Source organism: Falco naumanni, chromosome 4 (genome assembly GCF_017639655.2).
Source record: "Falco naumanni isolate bFalNau1 chromosome 4, bFalNau1.pat, whole genome shotgun sequence".
In the NCBI taxonomy this organism is placed as follows: Eukaryota; Metazoa; Chordata; class Aves; order Falconiformes; family Falconidae; genus Falco; species Falco naumanni.
This window is the reverse complement of record NC_054057.1, coordinates 59,330,273-59,353,859: the sequence shown is the minus strand read 5'-3', so window position 1 is coordinate 59,353,859 and position 23,587 is coordinate 59,330,273. Positions and strand designations below refer to the sequence as shown.

General features: G+C 40.2%; 1 protein-coding gene and 1 long non-coding RNA gene across 6 annotated transcripts; one reads left to right on the top strand and one right to left on the bottom strand.

Annotated features, from left to right (window-relative positions):
- Positions 1-116: 116 nt before the first annotated feature.
- LOC121087175 lies at positions 117-884 on the bottom strand. The gene is made up of 2 exons (XR_005827536.1): positions 776-884; positions 117-368 (listed from the first exon to the last, which is right to left on the bottom strand). It is a non-coding gene; the product is annotated as an uncharacterized LOC121087175 (long non-coding RNA).
- On the top strand, positions 364-23,386 carry SEC22C (SEC22 homolog C, vesicle trafficking protein). Of its 5 annotated transcripts, none has more exons than XM_040591903.1 (9): positions 482-496; positions 4,135-4,154; positions 6,256-6,309; positions 6,918-7,127; positions 9,297-9,460; positions 11,212-11,394; positions 17,088-17,206; positions 17,826-17,891; positions 19,661-23,386. In XM_040591903.1, the coding sequence occupies exons 4-9, from the start codon at positions 6,946-6,948 to the stop codon at positions 19,859-19,861; spliced, it is 915 nt and encodes a 304-aa protein (XP_040447837.1). In that variant the 5' UTR covers positions 482-496; positions 4,135-4,154; positions 6,256-6,309; positions 6,918-6,945; the 3' UTR covers positions 19,862-23,386. The 5 variants fall into 5 exon arrangements, with proteins under 5 accessions (XP_040447835.1, XP_040447837.1, XP_040447834.1 ...); XM_040591902.1 differs by lacking the exon at positions 482-496 and adding an exon at positions 971-1,026; XM_040591901.1 differs by lacking the exon at positions 4,135-4,154 and having other exon boundaries at positions 364-496.
- Positions 23,387-23,587: the final 201 nt, after the last annotated feature.

The window sequence follows — 23,587 nt, the reverse complement described above, 5'->3', positions numbered from 1 at the left end:
ACAGCAGCACATTGATGGTTATTCACTGCACATGGTGCCAAGCAGTGCTGCTATTGCTTAGAAATAGCAACAACTTGATTACATGCAGATAATGTCCCCACATCAAGACCTGTGAATTCAGAGGTCCCATGTTCAGTAACTGATTTATTAATTAAAAAAAGTAATGGTTTTCTTCGGCTGTTTTTTCACATGAACGTCCCGTGAGAAGGCAGTTTGTGGTGTGTTACTGCCACAACGCCCACAGTGAGGTGAGGCACAGGTATCACTCCAGATGCAAAGCTTCCTGGTTTTTTTTCTATGCCTGGCAGCACCAGAAGGAAGGATGAAGGTAATCTACTTTGAATCCCAGTTCATCCTCTGCAGTAGCCCTTAATTAAAAAGAAAAACCCATCTGTCACCTAGGCTGCACAGCGGTAGGGTTCCTCTAGAAGCACCAGCATGAGAGCTGAGCTACAGGGCTCAGTTTTCTTTCAAGCGACGCCCCCGGCAGAGCCTGGTAAGCCTGCTTCGTGTTCGACCGGGGGTCCGGCCTGTCACTGCACCCCTGGAACCCCCGCCGCCCCCCACCCCGCCGGCCGCGGCACAGGCCCGGGGCGGCTCTCGCGGCCCCGGCTGGACACGGCCCTGGGGGGCTCCTGCGGGCCCTGCCACGGCCCCGACCGCGGGGGCTGCGGGCCGCGGCGCCCAGGGACCCCCAGCGCGGCACCGCAGCCCCGCGGCCTACTCTACCCGCCACCGGCAGCCAAAGGCCCAAGCAAGCCTGGCCCGCCGCTACCTGGCGGCGCCGGCGGCTCCCGGAGCGTCGGCCCCCGCCGTGCCGCGCCCCTCGCCCCGGGGGTGTAACGGGTCTCGGGCTCCCGGCCGGCCGCAGAACCGGCCTCCCGCGTCCCGGCGTGCCCCGCGCCGCGGACACTCTACCCGCCGTCTCTGTGGGCGGAAGGGGGCGGGCTGGGGGGTGTTGTGGTGCCGCCGCCGCCGCCGGCGTTCGGTGGGAGAGGTCCGGAGCCGCGGCGAGGGGCGGGGAAGGTGAGCGGTGCAGGGGGCCCGGGGGCGGCTCCCCCCTTCTTCCTCCTCCTCTTCCTCCTCCGTCCAATTCTGGGTCCCCGCGGGCGGGGCGGGGCTGAGCTGCGCCGCTCCGCGGTGCGTGTGTTGTGCTTGAGGGGGTGTGAGGGAAGGGGTGGGCCCTGAGGGGGTGGGCAGGGGTAATGTGGGCCCTGCGGGGGTGAGGGGGGAGGGGTGGGCCCCGAGGGTGTGGGGACCTCTGGCAGGGAAGTAAGGTTTGGGGTGCTGGAGGGGCGTGTGGGGAGGTGGTGAAGGGGAGTTAAGGGCTTTGGGTGTGTGTGGGGATGGGGTGGGGGTGAGCCGAGGTGGGCTCAAGATCTTGCCCTATGTAGGATTTGGGGGTTCCTTGGAGTGCTTGAGGGGTGTAGGGGGAGGAGGACTTGGGACTGTGACGAGGGCTTGTGTTATGCCGGGGATGTCTGGAGGTGGGCTGGGATAATGTGAGGGTTTGGGACCTGTGGGATGGGAGTAAGATTTAGGAGTGTCTGGATGCTTGAGAGGTGTATGGGGAGACTTTTCGGTGGGAACGAGTGCCCTGATGAGGGGGGCAGCTTTCAAGGTGTTTGAGTTTATTGAAGAGTGTGGGAAAGGGGTACTTTTTGGGGGTTTTGGGAATCTTAATGTGCGGGAGAAGAGCAGTGAATAGAGTTTAGTTATGTATAATGGGGTGAGTGGAACAGGATGGATGTGGGAAGGGTCCTTAATTTTGTGGGCTGGTCAGGGTACAGAGATGAGCTGCTGGGTGTTAGGAGACTTAAGGATACAGGTTGGGGTGTGTGTGTGTATTTGGGAGCTGATAGGATTGCTGATATTTCTGAGAGGTTAATGTAGGGGGAGAGCTTCAGAACCTTACAGAGTTTTTATGGTGCAGTGTGGGCAAGAATGAGGACAGTTGTCCTTTGAGCCAGTGCGGTTCATGGGGGACCTGGGTGTTGGAGTTTGAGTTTTGTGTAACACGTGTTATTTCTGGTAGTTCATAGGGGTGTGTGTAAACAGGAGATTTGTGATGGTAAGAGTTTTCTATATGCTTCCCTTTGGGGACAAGAATAAAACCTGTAGGATTTATAGGAACTTACAGGCTCTTGATATCCACAAATACTGTTTTAAAAGTTGAGATAGCATCATGTTTTCAAATTGCTTTTATTCACTGCTGTATCTGGAGAGTGGCTCCTGTTGCCCTGTAGGTCTGTGATATCTGTAGCTTGGGTAGTGCTGCTGTGAGCATCGAGGGAGAGCAATTGGGAAGAAGCAGATGGATGCTGTTACCTTAGAAGATGGGAAGTTTAACAGCATTTCAGCTCTCCTTTTTTTATAAATGTGAGAAGAGCATAAAATCCACTTCGTGATCCTGCAGAGGAGTAGTAATTCTCCCTTATGAACCATGTCTCAGTTCCTTTGCTTGTTGGTTGAGACTGATACCAGCACTTGAACTGCAGCTCTGTTAAATGTATTGTGTTTGATGGAGTCAATCGGAATCTCTTGTGTTCTGGCATCCCACCTGTAGCTGTCTGTGACTCCCTCTGAAGCTTACCCGCTAGAGGAAAGATGCAGTAGATGCAGTGGTTATGATCATGTGTCAAGCTGTCACGTGTCCAAAGAAACTTCACAGATTGCTTCAAGAGCTTCCTGGACTATGGTAACATTCACTAAAGCTTTTGCCCTTCCTTCAGCAGGAGGATCAGAAATTGAGAAAATAGTTAAGTTGTTGGGTTTGAAGCTGGCCTGTATGCCACCTGTAGAAAGAAGGGAAATGTGACTCTGAACAGGGAGAGAAGATGAATACTTGAGAGAGATCCTGGTAACAAGACATTCCTTGTTAGTGTTATGCCATTCTTAGATGGAAACTTTCTGCTTTTGATGGTTAGATAAAATAATTTCTTAAACAACAGTATTTCTGAAATAATTCCCCTCATGAACTATGTACTGGTTGGCATTTTCATAGTCTTTTGAGTAGATTGTTTTCATAGTACAGATAATGAAGTAGGAGTTTGCCTAGCATTCAGAGAGGTGTGGCGCTTGAGACTTGGGTGTGATCTTATATGGAGGAGCTTGTGTAAGTATAGTAAAGCATAAGATTAAGGCTGCCTTAATAATTCCTGCGTAGTTGCTGGAGGGTGTTGGCCGCTACTTAGGAAGTGAGGGATGGAGGAACTGCGCTTTGGGTAGCTTCTTAGAGGCCTACTGTGGGAATACCCTGAAGACTCTTGTTTGTTGTAAGACTTGTAAATATGTCCTGTCCATGAGAGTCTTACACTAAACAGTTTTCTGAAGTGTTGTTGGTTGTACAGGTGCTTCAAATAAAGAAAAAAGCAGGTTTTGTTTACTTCAATCATAAATTATAACATGTTTTTCTGAAACAGTTACACAAAACATTTCTCAAGGTTTTGCCTGCTTTGTGCCAGTAAAATAGCTGGCCTGACATGATGTTATTAATTCTGAATACAGTAAGATTTGATATCTGCTTAATCAAAAGGCAAGTACATTGTCAAAGTTCGGGACCAGGTTCAAAGGCCTGCCACGTAAAGTCAGTTGCAGATACTTTGGGCTGCTAATCATGTACAGATAGAGACTGGAGGAGGAAGGGGTAGGTCAGTCAAATAGTAAGATCATAGATTTACTTGGTTATGTGCACACCTTGATCAGTCCAGTAAGTTGTGATAATAAGTGCTTACTTAACATGTGGCATGGCAAAATTGGCTTGCAAGTAATTAAAGTTTCAAGGGAAGTGACAGTAGTAACTGTTATTTGCCATGGGCACAAAACACCTTCTGATATGCAAGTAAGAAGAGGCTTGGGGAAAAGTAAAAGGAAAACCTCATTGAGGTACAGTGCCAGAGTAGGCGTGCGGGGGGAATGTGGAAAAGGAAAGGAGAAAGCTGGATGAATCTGAGTGGTAGGTGGTTGGTGACAGGAGTTCCATAGGGGACAGGTGAACCAGCTGCATGAATTTACTTTTAGGCTTTGCCCTCTTCCATGGGGTGATGTTGGCTCTCACCTCTTTTAGCTAAACCTGTGCTACATTGCAAATAAACCCCCAAATTATGAAAAGCTTGTGTGTTTTTTTTTTTTCAGCTCCTCAGAAGTCTTTACAGGTACTGTTCTGAAATCTCATACTTTTTTTCCTGTGTTGGGGGGTAGGGTGTTACCTATGCAAACAGTCCTTTAGACCATGTCAATGGGAGCTCTATAAGAAGCAGAACCAGTGCATGTATTTCTGGTTGTTTTGCCCTGTGGTTATGCTCACTTGCTCTCTGTTAAGATTTGAGCCACTGCATCAGCCTTTCCCTCTGTTGGGGATGTAACTTTCTTTTATACACACTTGCCTTTTTTTCACAAAACCAAAAGGCATGTAAGATACCTATTCCACTAGTACTTGCAGCTTGTCTGGGTAAGCCTCATTTCATTTCCGTAGGCAGCAAACCTAGAAATTTGCAGGCAGGTAGATTTGAAAAAAAATAAATCAAGCCTTTTGGATGAATACAGCAGTGATAGTCTGGTAGTACGTTACAGCAGGTGTATTCTCCAAAGAAGGAGCATTGACTCATTTCTGCAGTCAAGTCTGGCATTCAATTTGGAAGTCTGCCCAATGATGACTGATACCAGATCTTTCACAGGAGAACAGACAATCCCTCTGATGGGCAGGTGGTATTTAGGGAAAGCCTTATACCCTGAAGCGTGAAGGTTTGTATGTCTTGGAAAGTTGTATACCTTTCTATATGCAGCTGGTTAACTATAGGTGATGTTATCCCTAGTGATGACTATATACATATTTTTTTTTTTAATCTTAAGCTCCTGCTATTAATGGCATAGTGAATTGGATAATTTCATAGGCCAAATACATTTTAGAAAGCATCTTTGGTTTCTAAGTTTAGTGCCTTTCTATTGTCCTGGTCAAATTCTGGCTGTTTCTGAAAGGTAAATGAGAGCTCAATACATATTGCCTCTGTGGTGTTTGTCAAGTTGGATATTTTGGAGTTATGCCAACCATTGACCATAAAACTGTGCTGTTCTGAGCAACTGTACTTACCAGTTGACTGTGTTAATGTTTCTGAGTTGGCAGTTTCCTTTTTTTGTTTTCATTTCACTTCTATGTTAAAGTTTAAGCAGCTTTCTGAGCTGTTTCTTTCATGTCTGCTAGCACAACACATGGAAGATTGATGTGATGTCTCAAGTAGACATGTAGTAATCTTGATTATTGTTGAAATGCTTTTTGATGCATGCTAAAATGAAGTTAGTGAGCTTAGTTTGATTTTGCCACTCAAATGACTGCTGGACAAGAAATGCGAGGTATAGTGGAAGAAAACCCTAACATCTAATTCTTCTTTAATCTCCATTTAAAAAGTTCAAAATAGCATTTTTCAAGTGATGTGTAAGCTTCTGTGGTTTTAATTTGCTTTTCTAGGGAAACAAGTTGTGTAGAATTATGCTTTCTGTGAATTCCTCTGACAATTGTTAGTTGCTTTAACATGCTGGCAAATTGCAGCCACCTTTCATAGAGGGATAGTTCCTATAGCTAAGTGGAAATGATTCCTGTGGAGCAGAAATGAGACCCTGTTAGTGCTGCTTCTGTGTAAGAACTCAACCTTTATCAGACATTAAAACAGCTCTACTGGCAGGAGAGTTCATGAATGCCTGAATTAGAAAAGGCTTTGCTCTTTTACTCTCTTAGACAGGAAAAACACTTGATGATGAGACACGTTTCAAAGAAACTTTGAGCATCGTAATGAATTCTTTGATACAGGCCTGTTTAAAGCAGTCATTCCCTCTATCAAAAGTTTGGATTCACAGTGTGATTTCATTTTTTGTTTGTTTGTTTTTTCTAATGCTTCACTTTTGTAGTTTGCCTGAAGCAGAGTAAATGCCTGTTTTTCTTTTCTTTTTTCTTTTTCCCCTTGACTTGTTTATAATAATCACTTAAAGTCTGCTGATGTAGAGCTGTTCTTTTACAGGAAGCTAGGATAACTTAAAAACAATGATCGGGGCATCAGAAATATTTTGGGTATCATTTCATAGTGTCTTTGGATACATCTAGGAATCGATATATTGGGTAAGCAAATGAGTTGGTTTTTTCCTTGAGGCAAAATACTTTCTAGGATATGTTTACCTACTGCATGGGAGATGTGACATTGTAAATATGTGTGTGTATATATATGTCATTAGTTTTCTAAAATGTTTATTGTGGTTGTCTTTCAGAGAATATGTGAGCTGCTGCATTAGCCTTCTAACATCTTGCTCTGGATACTCATGGTATGTCTGAGGGACAGATCTCTTGTGTGTTTTGAATGTACCGGGTAAATCCCAGTAATAACTTTTCACAGGAGGCTGTGACCTGTTAAAGAGTAAGAAGTCAAGTGAGGGCAACTTTTGTTCTGTATTTAGTCCTAGTTGATTCTGTATAAAGAGCTTGACAGGCTGTAGCCTAAAATTTATTTTTGTGTTTGTGTGTTATGCTAGCAAATCAGGTAACTGCAACACTAATGCAGCTATTTGTAACACTAGTGAAGATGTGTTGTGTCAGTGGGAGTTAGCCAGTTTCCATAAATACCTTTAAGAACTTTACTCAGCACTTCTGATGCTTAAGGTAAAGCAGAAGGAGGGAAAATAGGGATATTTGTAGGTAGATAATTCCTCTGTCAAATCCCCTGCCTCCCCTTTTTGTCTGAGGGACAAAAAATGGACGCAGCCATGACCTTTGAGAACAGTTTGATTGCATTCGATGACTGCGGAGTTACAAGAGGTACTTGTTCAACAGCAACGGTGAATAAACTCTACCCTTGATATATTTCTGGCTAGCGTATTGGATTGTAACTAACTGATATCACATCCATTAACCTAACTTAATATTCCATTTTCAGGTTGTCCTCATGTGTGCTCCAGTGGAGAATGTCCATGATCTTCTTTGCCTGTGTGGTGCGGGTGAGGGATGGACTTCCCCTCTCAGCCTCCACAGATTTTCATTTCAACCAAGGCTTTCTGGAATGCAGAAAGAGATTAAAGGCGTTATCCTCAATTCTTACTCAGTATCCAAGTCGAGGCACAGCAAAAGGACGTGACCTTAGCATACAGTAAGTCCCTGCTTTTCTTTGGTTGATTTTTTTTACTTTAGTTTTTGAAATTATTGTCCTGGGTTGAATTTCAGGAATATTATGTGGTGCCTAACTGCAATCTGAAATCCCACCGTGCATGTCTAGATTGTAACATCCAAGTATTTTGAAACCTTATTTCTCTGTATCGCAGCCATGCAGCTCCTGCTTGGTTTGGTAAGCATATGTTAAAACCTACTTATTTTAGTTTTCATTTTTTTGTAGTGAATGTTTTCTGCTCGATGGGCAGTATGTGTTACTATTAGCAGTTGGGTTATCTTGGACTTCTACAAATACCTTCTAAGACAACGTCTTAGTGCTTAGGAATTAGTTTAGTCTAAACCCCAAACCCTTTTCTTCAGAGATGGTCAAGTGTTGCTGATACCTTCGCTCAGGCCCCTACAGTTCTGATTCCAGCTTGCAGAGAACTGCCCTGACTCTGTCCTACGTGCTGCCCACTCCGTTTTCTGAATACCAGCCGGGTTCAAGTCTCTAGAAGCTCTCTGGCTGCTGGGTGTATCTTGAGGCAGCCTGAAGCATACTGACAATAGCCAGTATGGAGAAATAGTAAATCTTTGCTTTTCTTTATTGGAGAAGGATTTGCTAGTCTTTATTTTAAGAAATTAAGGTTTCTTTCAGAGATGAGAATTTTAATTTACTATTCATTTTTAATTTAGTTCTAAAAACGAATTTTAGCTCGTGATTGTGTTTCTAGTTAGTGAATTTAAGAAAACATAAAGTGACTCTGAGGTAAAACTAAGCATCCCTTTTTTTGGGAGTGGTTGGAGAAAGAAGGTACATGAACTTACACTGTATGGGTTGGAAAATCAGAGATCAGCATTTTAATTCCTTTTCTTTCAAATCGAACTTGTGCCCTTGAATGCTAACATGTTCTGCTGCTTTTAATCTTCTGTAGTCTCTCCAGCAGTAGCTATGCATCTGGCTCTGAAATGAGAAGAGTGCAAACAGATACATGGCAAAAGGGCTATAAATTATTGACAACTGGGAAGAGGTAGTTTTACGCAGGCATGGTGTTGATTCTTAGCTGTGAGCTGGGGACAAAAGGAATTCAGGGAATCTACCCAGTGTGACTAAGCTGTCGTAGAGCTAATCAAAATGATACATCCCGAGTACATAGTACAATGAGTAAATGAAATGTGATAAAGTAGAAACCGTAAGTCTTTCTGTGTGAAAGGGGTGAAATATGTAAACAGTAAAAAAGGGAGAAAAGACAGAGAGGTAGTAATTGTTCAGCTTCAAAACTGATTTTATACTGAATTATTGTTAACAGATGTCTAAACTGTAAGTGAAGGTTTCCTCGGTCTTCTTTGAGATGTAGCTAAACTTCCACAATCCACACCATAATTAGAGATGTGTAACTATCTACATTATGAGTGCTGCCACCTGAACGGGGTGCCCTGACTGCCATGTTATTTAATGAAGCCTAGATGAGAGTCATTTCTCTCAACCTTAAGTACACGCTGACATTTTGGTCAGGTGAATCCCCTGTTAAGTTTCCTGGAAGATTTTTGGCCATCTGTAAGTGGAAACTTCTGCGTAAATATGGCTTCAGTGTTAGAGGGACTGCTTTTGGAGTAGGGTTTTTATTGTGCTGTTTGGTACAAGCTCACCTTTGTTACAGATGACTTAGCAGTAACAGTGTTTGAATATCTTGGTTTGTGCAAGTTAATTACTATATCTTCCTGTTAATATGAAGTTGTCATATTCAAGGGGAGCAAAGGAATACATCTGCTTGCTTCATGTGAACAAGCTTGCTTGTTTTCACTTCTGTTTGTGGAAGGCCACAATGTTTTCTTTGAAAATCTTGCCTGTGATGTTTTCAGTCCATCTCATTTGTTACTGACATGATTTAAAGCCAGCCTGGGAAATTGGTGTCCTCAAGTTTTACTGATGTAGCAATTTAAAATCTGTATTACGATCTTTAGTATGCTAAGGTGTATTGAATAAGTTAAGAATAAGCGGTAGATCTACAAGAGCTACAGCACTATTACAGCAGTGCAAACAATGTATTTTTTGCAGTCTGTACATTATGTTTTGACAGAAAGTACAGTTTACCTCTGGTGTCCACATGCCTCTTACCTTTTTATGTTGATGTTTGGTTTGCTTTTTTTCTTTTTTTTTCTTTTTCAGTTTCCTTTCTTCAGGGGATATTGCCTGCATGGCAATCTGTTCCAGCAATTTCTCAACCATCATGGCATTTTGCTTTCTGGAAGAGCTTCAGTGGGAATTTGCTGCTTCCTATGATACAACAAGCATCAGTTTAGCTTCCAGACCATATGCTTTTCTTGAATTCGGTTTGTAACTGTTCTCTAATAGTAAGAATTCTGTGTCTGCTGCTGTTAGGACGTTAAACAGTGTCTCCTGGCCTGATCATAACAATGAATCTGTGTGTGTGCCTTTGTATGCATGTGTAGGAGGAGGGGGAGATCTTGTAAGCGCCTTAAACTATTAGACTGTTGGTTTTGCAGTTCCTGAGTGCCCCTCTAATAGATGAACAAAATGTGGTGATTAATAAACAAGCACAGAAGAAAAAGAAATCCACATCTCAAACACTTTCTAACTTAATTACAAAAATCTGACAAGTGGAGACAGATGGGTACAGGAAAAAAGGGAGACAGAATAGATTATTATGGACAGCTTTACTTCTGGCATGACTTAAATTCACATAATACTTCATAATCATGCCTAGTGTTTCTTTTTTAACCTGATATAAACGGTTTTCTTGCAAAGTAGCAGCTGCTCTGCTGAACCTCACAACGTTGAAAACAAAATTCCCTTGCAGTGAGAAACTTTTCTGGGGAAGGATAAGATATTGTAGTGGGTTAGCACACTTCTATTCAGATTTTGGTAATAGTGTTAAGTTTGTGCTTAAAAGATTGAGAATCCACAAGGAAAGCATACTCTACAGCCATTTGTATTTTGGGTGGATTCCTTGCAGGGCACATTCCAGGCACGATGTAATTTTATACTGAGATCCAAACTACCCCTTTTTATTAAACTATTTTGGTTTTGGTTGGTTGATTATTTTTTTTAATTATTTTTTATTCTTTCCTGTGTTTGGATCCAAGATGCACTTTATCCTTAAGATCTTAGCCTTTTGTGTGGTAGTTACAGATGATTGTAGCAGGCTGACTTAAGGTAAAATAGAGGATTTTTCACTAAGGAGTACTTATGATGCTGTATGTTCTAGCACAGCATACAGTCCTTCTCTGTGGTCTCAAAACTCATGCTTGAGCTATTACATATGTATCATATCCAGTAGTAGCTGTAGTCAACCTATGCAAGGCTTCTGACATATCTTAAAGATATGGATTTTACTTACAGGATATCTTAGCAAAATAAATGCTTCTGCATTTTATGTCCCTAAGCATTTGAAATGGCTTGACTTTGCCAATATCTTCGCACAATTAAATAGGAATTATCAGTATCCATGGTGAGGTACTTCAGCTCTGGAGGTGTGAGCAATACGTAGTCAGCCAAATTCTTGCCTTAGTCTCAGTGCAACTCCTGTCAAACCAGCAGCCACATTTGTGGAAAGGCATTTGCTTGCCAATAGTATTAAATTTAAAGTGTGAGAGATGAAGCAGGGTGATCTGTATGTAGGTCTGCGGCTTGGACATTGGTGGAATCACTGTGGAATTGCCTCTGCCAGTCAGAGTTGCTTCATGACTCAACTATAGGTTGAGTTAATTTATCTCTGTGCTGGAAAAAATGTAATCCTTGACATTGTTAAAACACAATGTGGAATTGCTTCTCGTGGTAGTTCATAGGAAGTGCCCTGGAATGTGAAAGCTCATGTTCAGTCCACTGGCAGGCAGGATGTTGAGATTTAAAGTATCCAGAAGGGAGTGGGTATGTTTATAAAATACCTAGGAGAGGTATTTTTGTTCCCTAACCAGTGGTGGAATTTTATATGTGTAACTAATAAGAAAAGAAGGAAGAAGTGAAAAACAATCAAAAAAAGAATGCCATGACTTGATTAATAATTACTTGAATCAGTTAACTTTTGCAGAGCTAATTGAATCATGTTTTTATATTGTTTTAGATAATGTTATTCAGAAAGTTAAATGCCATTTTAACTGTGCAAGTGGCTCTCAAATGAAGGCCAACTGGGAGAAGATTGAGGAGGAGCTGAAGTTCCAGCCCCCGGTTCAGCTGAAACTGGAGGATACAGAATTGATGAATGGGATGACTAATGGTGGGCATGCAGGCGTTCATGTGGAGGTTGGTAAGTTACTACTATGCACAGGTGACAGTACTTCCTGAACCTAACTTTGCAAACAACAGAAAAATGTGTAATAGCAATGGTTCACTTTGTACTGAGGAATATATATATGTCTATCTGTCTATCTATATCTATATCTCGTGTATGAAACCCAAGGAAGAGAAGTCTGCCTTTTGATCATAGTAAACAGCATATGATCTTTACGTGGTAGCAGGTGTGCATCAGGGCCTTTAAGGACTTGTGGTAGTGTCTTTTTTTTCCCAGCTGTAAATCACTTCTCAATATGGACAATTGGTTGTAACTGGCCTTGGCATTTCCCATGTTCAATTCTCCTGCTCTTAAAGTAGTTGTTTGCTAAATTTTCTATGACTGAAGAAGCTCAACTAATTGCTTGTTGTGAATAGAAGATACATAATTGCAGTCTGAATGGATTGCTTTGGCCTTGAGGAAAGAAAAGATGAGAAGAATATAACCAGAGGGTAAAATTCTTATTCCCAGACTGTCTGTCTTGAGTTGTTCTCCCCTCTTTGCTTTCTTCTTTTACCTTATTCTTTATAACTTAAGCATTTGACTAAAATTCCTGAAAAGAATATGTATATCTGTATAAACAATACATAGAGGCTTGACAAGGGACCTTTTGTGATGAATACCAACATTTTACCTACTTTTAGAATTACTAACCTCTACTTATTTATGGTAAAATTGGTATCTTCGTATTTGTGTTTCAGTTGCATAGTCAAAGTCCTGCCTACTTCCTCTACAAAAAGGAATCGTAGAATCATAGAATCATTTAGGTTGAAAAAGACTTCTAAGTTCATCAAGTTCAACCGCAAACCTAACACTGCCAAGTCCATCACTAAACCATGTCCTTATTTTAATCCTATTAGCATGGTGGTTTAAATGCAGCTGGAGCGCCATGAGCTTGTATTTTCCCTTTTCTTTGTTGTTTTTAACTTATGAAACACTAATAAAATTAACTTCTAGTTGCTCAGTCTTATTGTTTCTGATCGATGAGCTGGAATCTAGTTTGACATAGGTATTTTAAGTTAAAATATAGAAGGGCAGTGGCCAGGAGGAAGGAAAAATAGAATTGAAAACATTCTGGTTGCCAGTCAAATTTGTGAGGGCTCATCAGAACTGTGCTTGAAGGTTAAATATTTTCGTGATATGACAGGGCTTAGAAATTCTTCGCACTAGTGTGAACAGTTTCAGTGCCAGTAAACATTTGCAAGCTAGTTTGTGTCCACAGATCAGAAATACATTTTCAGTTCGCCTATATTCTTAATTGCTTTCTTTTACTTTCCATCTGGCTTTGTATTTTTGGCTGTTCTTTCTGGTCTAACCCAAATTCTCTTACAGATTGTTCTGCTTTTATTTTAAGGATCATGTTTATGATCATCTGTTTCCCTCAGCTGGAGTCAGCTTTCCTGGCTTATGTCTCTCTCCTCTCATTGTTACCTACCAGCTGAATCCCGCTTTGCTGCTTTAAGTTTAGCTGTGTGGACAGTGTTTGTTTGCATAATAATGTTATTTATATTATGGCTTTGCTATACAGGAGACTTTCTGAGCATAAATTAAAGTGTTGTGGTTGGAGGAGAGCAGAATTTAATTGTGTCCCTGTTCTATAGTAAAGATAGATCAATCAATGGATTGATCAAAACATCAGCCTCCTTACATGATTGTAGCTGGTTCCTGTCGTCTTGAGCTGTGTGATCACATCCCCTGGCTCTTCATTTTAGTGTGAAAGGAGTCTGAAAAGTCAGAGCAGTTTTGTCCTTGTTAGTATATATGGGGACAAGAGCTTTTTTTTCCTTTGCGTTTTTTTTTATTCTTCTCTTTGTTCCTTCCTTTTGTTAACTAAACCTAGCTCAATTCTTGCTAGAAAGACACTAGCATTGTATCCTTGATCAACATCTATACAACCTCAGCTGTTGCAAAAGGCTCACCTTGTGTGTCAATAGGGGCACAGCTTATAGAGCTCTGGAGGACGGTGGGCTATGTATACAAAAAAAATGTGAAGTGTAAGTAGCTTTCTGTGAAGAGCGAGTTTTCACTTCAGAAGTGGCTCTGTGAAGTAGAATGACTTGTGCTATTCGTCTAGTGACCATGCTGTTAAATTATGCAGCTTTGTGCTCCCCTTGATGAACATTCTTAGTCTTTTGTCGGAACACGGGGAGTCCTTTTTAAGGTGTTTTTTGAAGATGTCTCACATCTCTGTCTTTTGTGTGCTTTATTTTATTTTAAAATGTTTGAGTTTGGCTTCAGTTTTCACTCCTGGTGCTGTCTTTATCTGGAGCTTTGAGTATGTGACTCATTGTCAAACTCTTGTTGTGCTATGCCTTGAAGAGACAGAATGGAGTGTGGTACAAGCATTCATGTCAGTCTCCGTTTAAATAGCCAGAGGCCTCTGCTCAGAAAATCATCGGCAGAAGTTTAATTTCCTTCATTCTGTGAGGGTGTTTTCACAGAATTGTTCTGTACATGTTGAAACCTGCAGATGCATTTTTCCTGGGTGCTAGGTAATCGACAGTCCCCGGCACATCTTCTGTATGGTTCTTATACTCTGAAGAGCCCAACTTTTCTACTTGAAGTGTCAAATCAATTTGAACCCAATTAGTATTTAATTGTGCCTGTGCAAAATTGTGCTGTCTTGGAATAAGAGCGCTTGTACTCTGTTGTTCCCTTATTTAGTGTAATATGTAATTCCAGTATAAAATTCTGTTTATAAAAATATTGATTGAATTCACACAAGGAAGTATAATAATTTTTCCCTAGCAACAACTATCTCGCTTGTTCTATGAAATTTCAGTTTGTAAATTAAACCTCAGAATGATATAGCAGAAATGAAGCTCCACAGTAATTTAAAGATGTGTTTTCACAGAATCTGATCCCTGAGCAACTGGATATTGTAATCTCCCCTGCATCTGTGACAGCAATTCTTTTTATCCTACTGGACAAAAAATAAGTAGCTTTTATATAGTATTCTATGCTGCAGAAACTATATTTTGAGACTTACATTGTTCTTCCCTGGGCATTGGGAACTCTCAACATGTGTAGTTTGCAGGAGCCTGTACAGTGAGTGACACTTGAGTTTCATAATTGTTTGAGAGAGACTGTGCCTCTGAAGTAAACCTTAGAAACTGAGGAAGGAGAAGCAGTAGTTTTCATTAGGAAATTTCCGTGAGAGCGATGTAGCTGCAATATTATTTAATTTATCAAAAATAATAGGAAACTGAAGACTCGGGTCAGTGAATGAACAAACATCCTGGTACAGCTTCTGTTCAGTGTGCTCTTTGGACCTTAAATGTCTCTGTATAGCAAAAAAGCAAAATTGTCTTTGAATGATAGGGTTACTTTGCACCATTTATTTATGTGAGCATGTTTATGACGATAATATATAGTAATGGTATATAATGTGACATATATCAAATGGAATTAGTATGGTTCCTTTTTGTAGTGCTTTGGAGATGAAATTATGGATGTCTGAATGCATGCCAGACTAATTAATTGCATAGACACTTACAAAAGATGCTTTATATTCCTATATTAATTTGGCACAAAACTTTTTTACGTCCATCTATCAAAGTCTCTCTTGAAGGAGAAGACACCAGTGTTTTCCTACTCTAAACCATGCAGTACTGCAATATTTAAGCTGTTATTGTTTCATCTGTCACTGAAACGAAGGCAGAGATTATGTCTGCTATGTTGCATAGTTTATCTACAGTAGTCAGGAGCTGACTACATCTGGACAGGGAGACTTCTTGAGGGCTGTTTCATTCTCTCCTCTATCTTACGGATGTTGGTGCAGGAGAGGACCTGAATTTTGTATCTGAGCTGCAAATTACCTTTCTTACTGTTCTACTGACAAGTAATGCACAGGCAAGGATGAAATGTAGGTGAGTATCTAGGTGTGGTATCTGTTGTTGGGCTAGCTAGGGGAAAAAAAATTAGGTGAACTTTTTAGACAACCAAAACCCTGAATTAGAAGCAGCAGAGTCCAAAGTTAAATACATATTTATAATAACTACTTTGACCTTAATTAGGTATGGATCAATTAGATCATCCTGAAGAAACAGTGTTTGGGGGTGTGGGTGTTAAGTAGTAGTAGTAGTAGTGAAGAAGGTGAGAAAGGAAGGAGACAGGTAATTCACTACCTGTGAAACATGGTGACTGGATACCAAGCGAAAATGAATTCCGAATCAAATATAAGAATAAATGCAGATCATTATGTTACAATATAATAAAGGAAAATAGCATGCAATACAATAAAAGGAAACAATGCTAGTTATTATGCACAGTATGATAAAAGAGCAATAGGAGCGAAGCATCAGATCATTACTGCAAAATATAACAGAGACTAAGAAAAGGAGATGTAACTAATTACCACCTTAACATCACCCAGCCCCACATTGTGGCTGGGAAGCCCCGCTGCAGCCAGTGCCAGGGTCTCTCTAACTGGGAAAATTCCCACGCAGTGCGTCCACCTGTAGGTGAGGCTTCTGGCCCAGTCCTGGAGCTTGCCTGCCTTTATACTCAGATACACACCTTGTGTGTGTAAGCCTTTAAGTTTGGGCTAACCGCAGTCGTGCACTATCTCATGATTTGTAAGGTTTCACACGCACACCAGGGACCTTGGCCAATACCCAGGCACAGTGGAGTTACTGTTGTGACACAGCTGCACACAGTGTTTATTGTCTGGATGGCCCTGCTCACATCTTGCATGTTTGGGGCTCAGGACAAACACCACCTGCTCATTAAAGTTGTCCTTGAGCTCCCTGAACTCCCTGTCCAAGTTAAAGGATCCCCAATTAGAGACAAAGACTTTTTCAAAAGCAGTAGTCAACTGAATACATTTTCACCACACATGGGCAGGGTGAGAGAAAGGGAATTGCAATGCACTGTAAAATGTGGCTCAAAGGCCAAAGCCTACAGCATCCAGTCTATTTCCTAGGCCCTGGTTTTGACCATGTTTTGTCAGTATGAGGTGCAGAGGTAAGATGAGCAGTGCTGTGACAGACGTTTCCCTGCTGTGACTGGGTACTATCGTCCTGACAGCTCCTAGAACAACTATTCTAGCAGCAGAGCATCAAAGACCTTGACTCCTACAGCTGTATTCTGGCAGCTGCTTGATTAGGGCACCAAATGCTGTGTGGAAACTATGCAGGTGAAAATCGCTGTATACCAGACTGAGCCCTCAAACTGCCAGTGGGAAAAAACCCCATAATTACCAGTTGAGGAAGAGATGAATTGCTGTCTTGCTTTTATGGGTGTCAGAAATCTAAGCTCTTTCCCAGACCTTTGGGTGCTCAAAGCCTCTGGCTTTTCTACTGACCTGTGACGAGTGCTAAGTATGCTAATCTGCTGTAATAAACAGTTGAGAAATATCTGCGTGCACCATAATAAAGACATTAAGGTCAAATAGCTTAAGAACAAATTTGGTTGCTTAATCTGTTTAAAAAATACTCCAGAGCTCTTGCTGATCTATAGATGTCTGATGAACTGAACAGTGTAATGCAGCAACAAAGTTTTTTTCTATTCATAATTGGTCTTCTCTGGAGCAAGCATGAAAGTTTTGAAAATGTTTAAAACCTGCACAAGCTAATTTGAGTTCTTTTAGTATAAAAAGATTCAAAATAATAGTACAAACTTTCACTGATGCCTTTTTTTTTTCTCTCTTTTTTTTTTTTTTTTTAAAGTCCCTACTTACAGAATGCAGCGTGTGACTCCCCTGGGGATTCTGTCGCTTGTTCTGAACATCATGTGTGGAGCTTTGAATCTCATTCGAGGAGTTCACCTAGCAGAGTATTCATTTCAGGTAAACTTGATTGAATTGAAACCTGTAAATGGGTCAAAGGGAGAGAGTTATTTGGGTAAACAGATTAAGGGTGGCTATTCTGCTTCTTAGTAGAGCATACATCTTTCCACAAGAAGTGTTTTGTTTGTCCAGGGAACATACAATTGATTGCTTACCTGCTAGATCTCATGTGGTTTGTTGTATATTGCAGCACATTGCATTTTATTCTTTTCTAGGGAGATTAAAGCTTGGAGAAATATTTGACTCTTGCCAGGCTGGCTGTTTTTTTTGTTTGGGGTTGTTTTTTTTTTCATTCTTGTAATTTGTTCTAGCTGCTTTTGTATAATTTTTTTTAAACAAATTTAAAACTGTAAACAACTTTTAAAAAGGGAAGGTTGGGGGGGGGAAGTGTCCTGATTGTATGGTGGCATGGTTTTATTTAGTGGGAATTGTCACATAAGTCTCAGTTCTTGGTATCTTATTCAATGATACTGATCTTGCTGCTTAACACTGTTACAGTCAATCGACATAAACTAGGATGAGAGGTACTTGATGAAATATAGTGTTCTAAAATATCAAGCAGCGCTTGCCAAAAACTGTAGCTGATTTAGTTGTCTGTCACTTCTTTTAATCCAAACAGGAGGACCATGAAGGAATTGGAAATGTGATAGCTTTTTTTCTACCTTTTCTAGCCTGTGTTTTTCAGGTATGTTAACTGTAAATAAAATGCTTTCTGATTATTTTTAAATTATAGTATACAAGACAAAATAATTTTTAGCTAAGCAGAGGAAGACTTTAGTTTTTAATGTCCTGCCTAGGTGATTTCACTAAGGTATTCCAGTGCAGTGGCACAAATACAGTTAAAGGCAGAATTTGACCCTTGGCAAATTGCAGCTGTGAGCTTTTTCAATGTTTTCATGTTTTGACATGCCAAGTGGGCCTGAGTGTGATTAAAAAAGTCCTATCCCAAAGATGGTTTGTTTCCCTAAGGGATAGATACGATGTGTTTCTGACAGTGGTAGACTTAGTGGTGGGCTTTTGCAGCATAACCACCTTGAAAGCCTAAGCAAATATAGGATAGCAATATTATTGAAAATGTTCAAATGTACATTAAAATTTACTTTTCATTCTTAAGACAAATGTGGTTTGTGGCCTCTGTAGATTTTTTTTTTCTAATGGATTATTTTTTCTGACCTCCTTATGCAGAAGAGTTTGAATGAGGTAAATATGTACTCTGAACAGGTTCTTCTTGAAAGGTTCTTTAAATGCCTTAAACGGTGGTCCACAACCTTCAACTTGAGGGCAATATATTGTTTGCAAAATCTTCAGGTTTTAGCCTGTTACTGCAGGAAGCTGCTGTAGTTGGGTTACAAATTGACAGAAGGACAATGTGTATCTGTTGCAGATACACAAGGGCACAAAGGATGATTGACAGTAGCTGTGGCTTAATATTGCTGCATTTGGCTAAGAGTTTGGGGACGACTATCTGAAGACTTCTGTTTATCTATGGTATTTAAAACTTGCAGAGAGGCTATTTATTGTACTGTAATAGATACAATTTAGTATCTTTCAGCCTTCTTACACCTCTGTGCATGGCAGAGCTTTAAGATGGAGATACTAATTTGGATCTAAATATTTGATGCAAGTCATTCTTCAGAAGGAAATGCTCTGTCCTGCTTTTTTCCAGTTAGTACCTTAAGCTAGGAAAGCTAAATAAAGAAGAGTTCTCTCTTATCCTTTTGATCTATAGCAGTCATCTTCACAAAATGCTTATGCATAAATCGAGCTCAAATGTAGAAGTGCTTTCTACATGCTGATCTCTACTTGTGTCATCAGCACAGTTGGAAACTGTGACCTTAAGTGAGAAATCATGATCTGTTAATGCCTGAGTTACTTTTTTAACTCTTCTGCCAGCACTTTGAGGTTTTTAGTTTTCTCCTGTAAGGGTTGTTGCTCTTCACACATGCTTAGTGAATGGGTTCCACCTGTTCTTGAATTTAAAAAGAAAAGGAGCCCGAAACCCCAGCTAAACCTGTTAACAGAAATGATGGTCTTTCTATCAGGTTAAGCTTAGAGATTTAAGTCCTTTGTTTATCCCAACACGAATATGGCAGAAGCAGGTTTGGGTTTGCAGTTTTCCTGCTTCTGAGCCTTTGTCTTGCAAAAACCATAGGTAGTTTCTGAAGGCTGGCTCAGCTTTCGTACACCTTTTAGTTCAGGCTGAGATGGACAGGACCGACACCAGTTGTGCTGACAGACTTCTTTTGATATCTGTGCTTACCCCGTAGGGTCTGGGTTGAGGCCACCACTCTGGCTGTTCTTGGAGGACCTTTCCACGAAGCTTTGAGCTTCTTAGTGATCACTGCATTGTCAGGCACATCCAAGCAGGATGGATTTGCCAGCAGTTCCCAGCTATGTTTCTTGTCCTTATGTACGTAGTTTAATGCTAACACTGTCTCTCTGGTCCTTTTGTAGTGTTACTTGTACCTCTTCTACAGCTCGGCAAGGAAGGTGAAGACGTTTGTACTCTTTTTCTCTGTTTGTTTATGCAACATATACTTGTACGGATTACGGAACTTCTGGCAAATAACCTTTCACATAGGAGTGGCAACTCTTTCTTCTTATCAGATACTGACAAGGCAACTTATGGAGAAACAGCCTGACTGCGGAGTATGAAAAAGACTTTGGGTTTGCTACTCTATTTTTAAAATTTCTTTTTGTATTAAACTGGCCAAAAATAGCTTGGAGTATTTTTAAAGGTGCGTGGCAATGGTTATTGCAAGGATGATATTTCAAAGCAACTTGAAATAAAGTAGGATACTGTAATCATGTCAAACGTACAGTGAGGAATGTAGCTGTATTTAACATGGCATGTGGTAATTGTGCATGGTAGATCTTGACAGGTGTCATCAACAGATGGAGGTTCTTCTTACCATAAACAGGCTTTTGCTCCTTGACTAATAACACCTAGACAGCATTTTGCCATTTCTCTTACTGGCTTTGTGAACAGTTTGGCAGGTCAATGTATTGCCCTGCCAGTGCTTCTGAAAATACTAAAATTGTGTAGTAAAATGAAGATAAAGTGGTGGGTAACATTTTTGTCTATAGAACTTGTTAAGCATTAAGATTCTTGGTAAATGTAAGTAAAGGAGTTATTTGCCATAATTAGATGAGTTCAATATCAGTGGGGAAAAATTGTTAGGATGAGTTTCAGGGTAATTTTTCTAGGTTTTCAAGGAAAGGAAAAGGCTGTGGCTCTTTTAAAAACCATAAAGACTATAAGTATCTCCTGGCTAAACAGAGCATTGTAGTTAAGTATATGCTTATTGGTTAATTGCAAATATGCTTGGGGCAGCATAAAATAAACCAAGTGAATGTAAGCGATCTTTCAGCTCAAGTGGCCTTTATTTCCTTTAAGGTCACTCTTAGTATAAGGGTAATTCCATGTTTGCTTGGTCTGTACAGATGATAAATCTTCCAAGCCTGGTTATGACAGGCCACTGACTCCTTCACCTTTTTTAAAAAAATGTATAGCTGGTGAGTAGAAAGCCATTTCCAGTAATGGAAAGTAAGAGCAGGTTCTCTTTATTACATAAAACACCTTTAGTTAATGGTGTTCAGTTCTTACACTAAGATGAATTTATGAGTGTGCACTTTTGAATATAGTACTTAAGAGCTGAAATTCTTAACCTCTGCTGCACTGGGTATTCTTGTATGTAATGTATTGAGATGCATATGGGCATTTTAGAACATATATGAATAATTTAGGCTGTGTAAAAAAGGTAAAAAAAAACAAAACAAAAACCATAGCATTTTGATGCAGCTGTCCTTGAAGAGTTGTAGAGATTCAAATTGAGAAGATGTAGAGAACTGTAGGTGTGTTATTGTGGAAGTATGGTCCTAGATTTTCTTTTATTTTTTCTTAGGAATCTGTTTTCTGGTTACCCCATTTTTTCCACCAGACATTTCTCACCAAAGATTTGTTTTCCTCTCACATAGTCTTTACCTCTGGTGGTTGCAAAGAGATTAACGTGATGCAGAGTTGTCTTCCTGAGTTTGCAGAAACACGTAACAAAATTACTTTCTCGCATCTCAGTGAATTTTCTCGAAATCTCATGATGCCAAACGCGAGTATCAGTGGACTACTAGAGCAGAAACCTGTGGTGCTGCACCTTGGAAGCACTTGTGTAATGCAGCTGACTGCAACAATGGCATTGATAGGCACCCTGTTACAGCCTGAACCATTTCTGGGACATCAAGAGACTTGGTGCCAGAGCTTTTTCCAGTAGTAAAATGTAGGTATTTCTTTTCCATCACATATTAGCACATTTACTATAACAGTAACATAATGAAATCTCTTAAACTGTGAGGGACAATTTAGTAGGAATGATGGAAGAATATTGTAGCCAGCCAGTTAAGAAAACAGCTGGAGCCATGTGCCATAAGGGAATACTCTTCTGTTATAAGGGAGTGGATTAAAGTTGTTTGTCATCACCACGGTTTTCTGCCAGAGTGTAAGTGGAGAAATGAAGCCAGAATTCAACCAATGTACTTAAGACACGCAGATGATCCCACAGACGTGGGGTTTTAGTACTCACAAGCTTTAAGCTTTCATGCTGTTCAGTCCCAGTTTTACTTGGTAAGATACTCTTGGAGACTGCAGGGAACTAAAAGTTTGGATTACAAGTTTAAAAAAATAAATCTGAAAAAAGGATACCCCCAAATATCTGATACTAGATACTTAACGAAACTTAGCACTTCATTGAGGATACTGGATTTGATGACAGATTGTGTTTTCCAGGAGCATAAGCCTGCTGGGTTTCTGTGGGGAATCATCCTTTGGGGAAAGGATGAAGCATTTTGTACTACAGATAGACAAAACTTTGTGAAAAGGACCTCAGTGATAAGACCCAACTCCCTGCTCCTACCTTTTTAGCCTCAATGTGGCTAAAGAATCCAAAAGAGCTGTACTGTTGCCCTGTAGTCTTGGATAAAGCTAGCCTGCTATAGCTTAAGGCACGCAGGGCATTTACAACTTGGGGCATAGGGCCAGTGAGCCATTATCTGCTTTCTATTCCTTATCCTTGGACTGAGCTGATTGGAAGCAACTCTAATGTTTCTGATGCTTCCTGAGCATCTGAGTGTTTGCTTTATCATAAAACAAATACATCCCCGTGCCAGGTGATATTAGCAACAGCTTTGCAATAAGAGTGGTAGAACAAAGTGTTTTGATAGCTTGTGTAATTAACATGGAGTGGATAAAGATGAAATTCAGCTTTTGTTTAATATTTTCTTTTTCCTGAAGATGTTGCAGTAAAATCAAATGAAACCAGTTGGTTCAGTTCTGCCTTCATGTAAGTGTTGTTTTGCTTTGTGGGTTAGATGGAGGATGCAACTAGAACTTTTCTACTAAACAAATGAAGCTCTGGTTTGCTGTTAGTCTTAATCCCTTTGCAGCCTTTTTTTTCCCTTTTCCCCCCTGTAATATGTATTAACCGTATTAAGGAATCTATGTGGATTAATATGCGCGTGTTAGTATCAGTGCACTTTGTAGGTTTGGATTATGATGCCAGGATGAGGCGGAGTACGCATAGTTTGATATATTTTTATTTTTTAATGTTAGTATTTAGAATGGCTCCTATATCTTTATGATATTTATAAAGGTAAACATTTTCTTCTGCTGAAACAGCAAGAGGAATAGCATAGTTTACATTGATCTCAGTGCTTTAAGATTTAATAAAAAAGAATGACTTGCAGTTTGAGTACATGATATCTGACTCATAATGTGGGATTATGCCTGTATCGAATCAAATCCCCAAACAGGAATCCATCCCTTTTTGTTCGACTTTAAACTGTTTAATGTAGTTTGAATTGCATCTTCTTAATTCTGTCAGTTTTCAAGATAATTCTTTTGGAAACTCTTTTCCTCACTCAGCAGCTCAGTGCAAGAAAATTGGCAAAGAATAGATTTCATTAATTTAAAGATTTGTGGTGCTTAGTCACTTTATGAAGCTGATAATTTCCGTGGATTTTCTTTTTTTCATTCTCCCAAAGACCTGTTAAGTTTGTAGAAGGTGGGCTGGTACCTTTTTAGACATTTTTGCACTGTATTAATAATTGAACCTGTGTAAATGTGTATAAAATCATTTTGCATGTATAGATATATATGTACATATATCTAATAAATGGCTTTTTTTGTAATGCTTGTCTTCATTTATAGTTTGGAAATAGCTGATTATATTAGAAAAAAGGTTGATCAGCCATTTCATTTTTGTGTGCATCTTTAGTATTTCATGTGGCAGTGTTAAAAATATTTTTAAAATAAGCTCATCTCTTCTCTTCCACAAAGAATTTCAAAATCAGAGTGATTTCAAATGCTGTTATACTGCATCCTGGATTGTA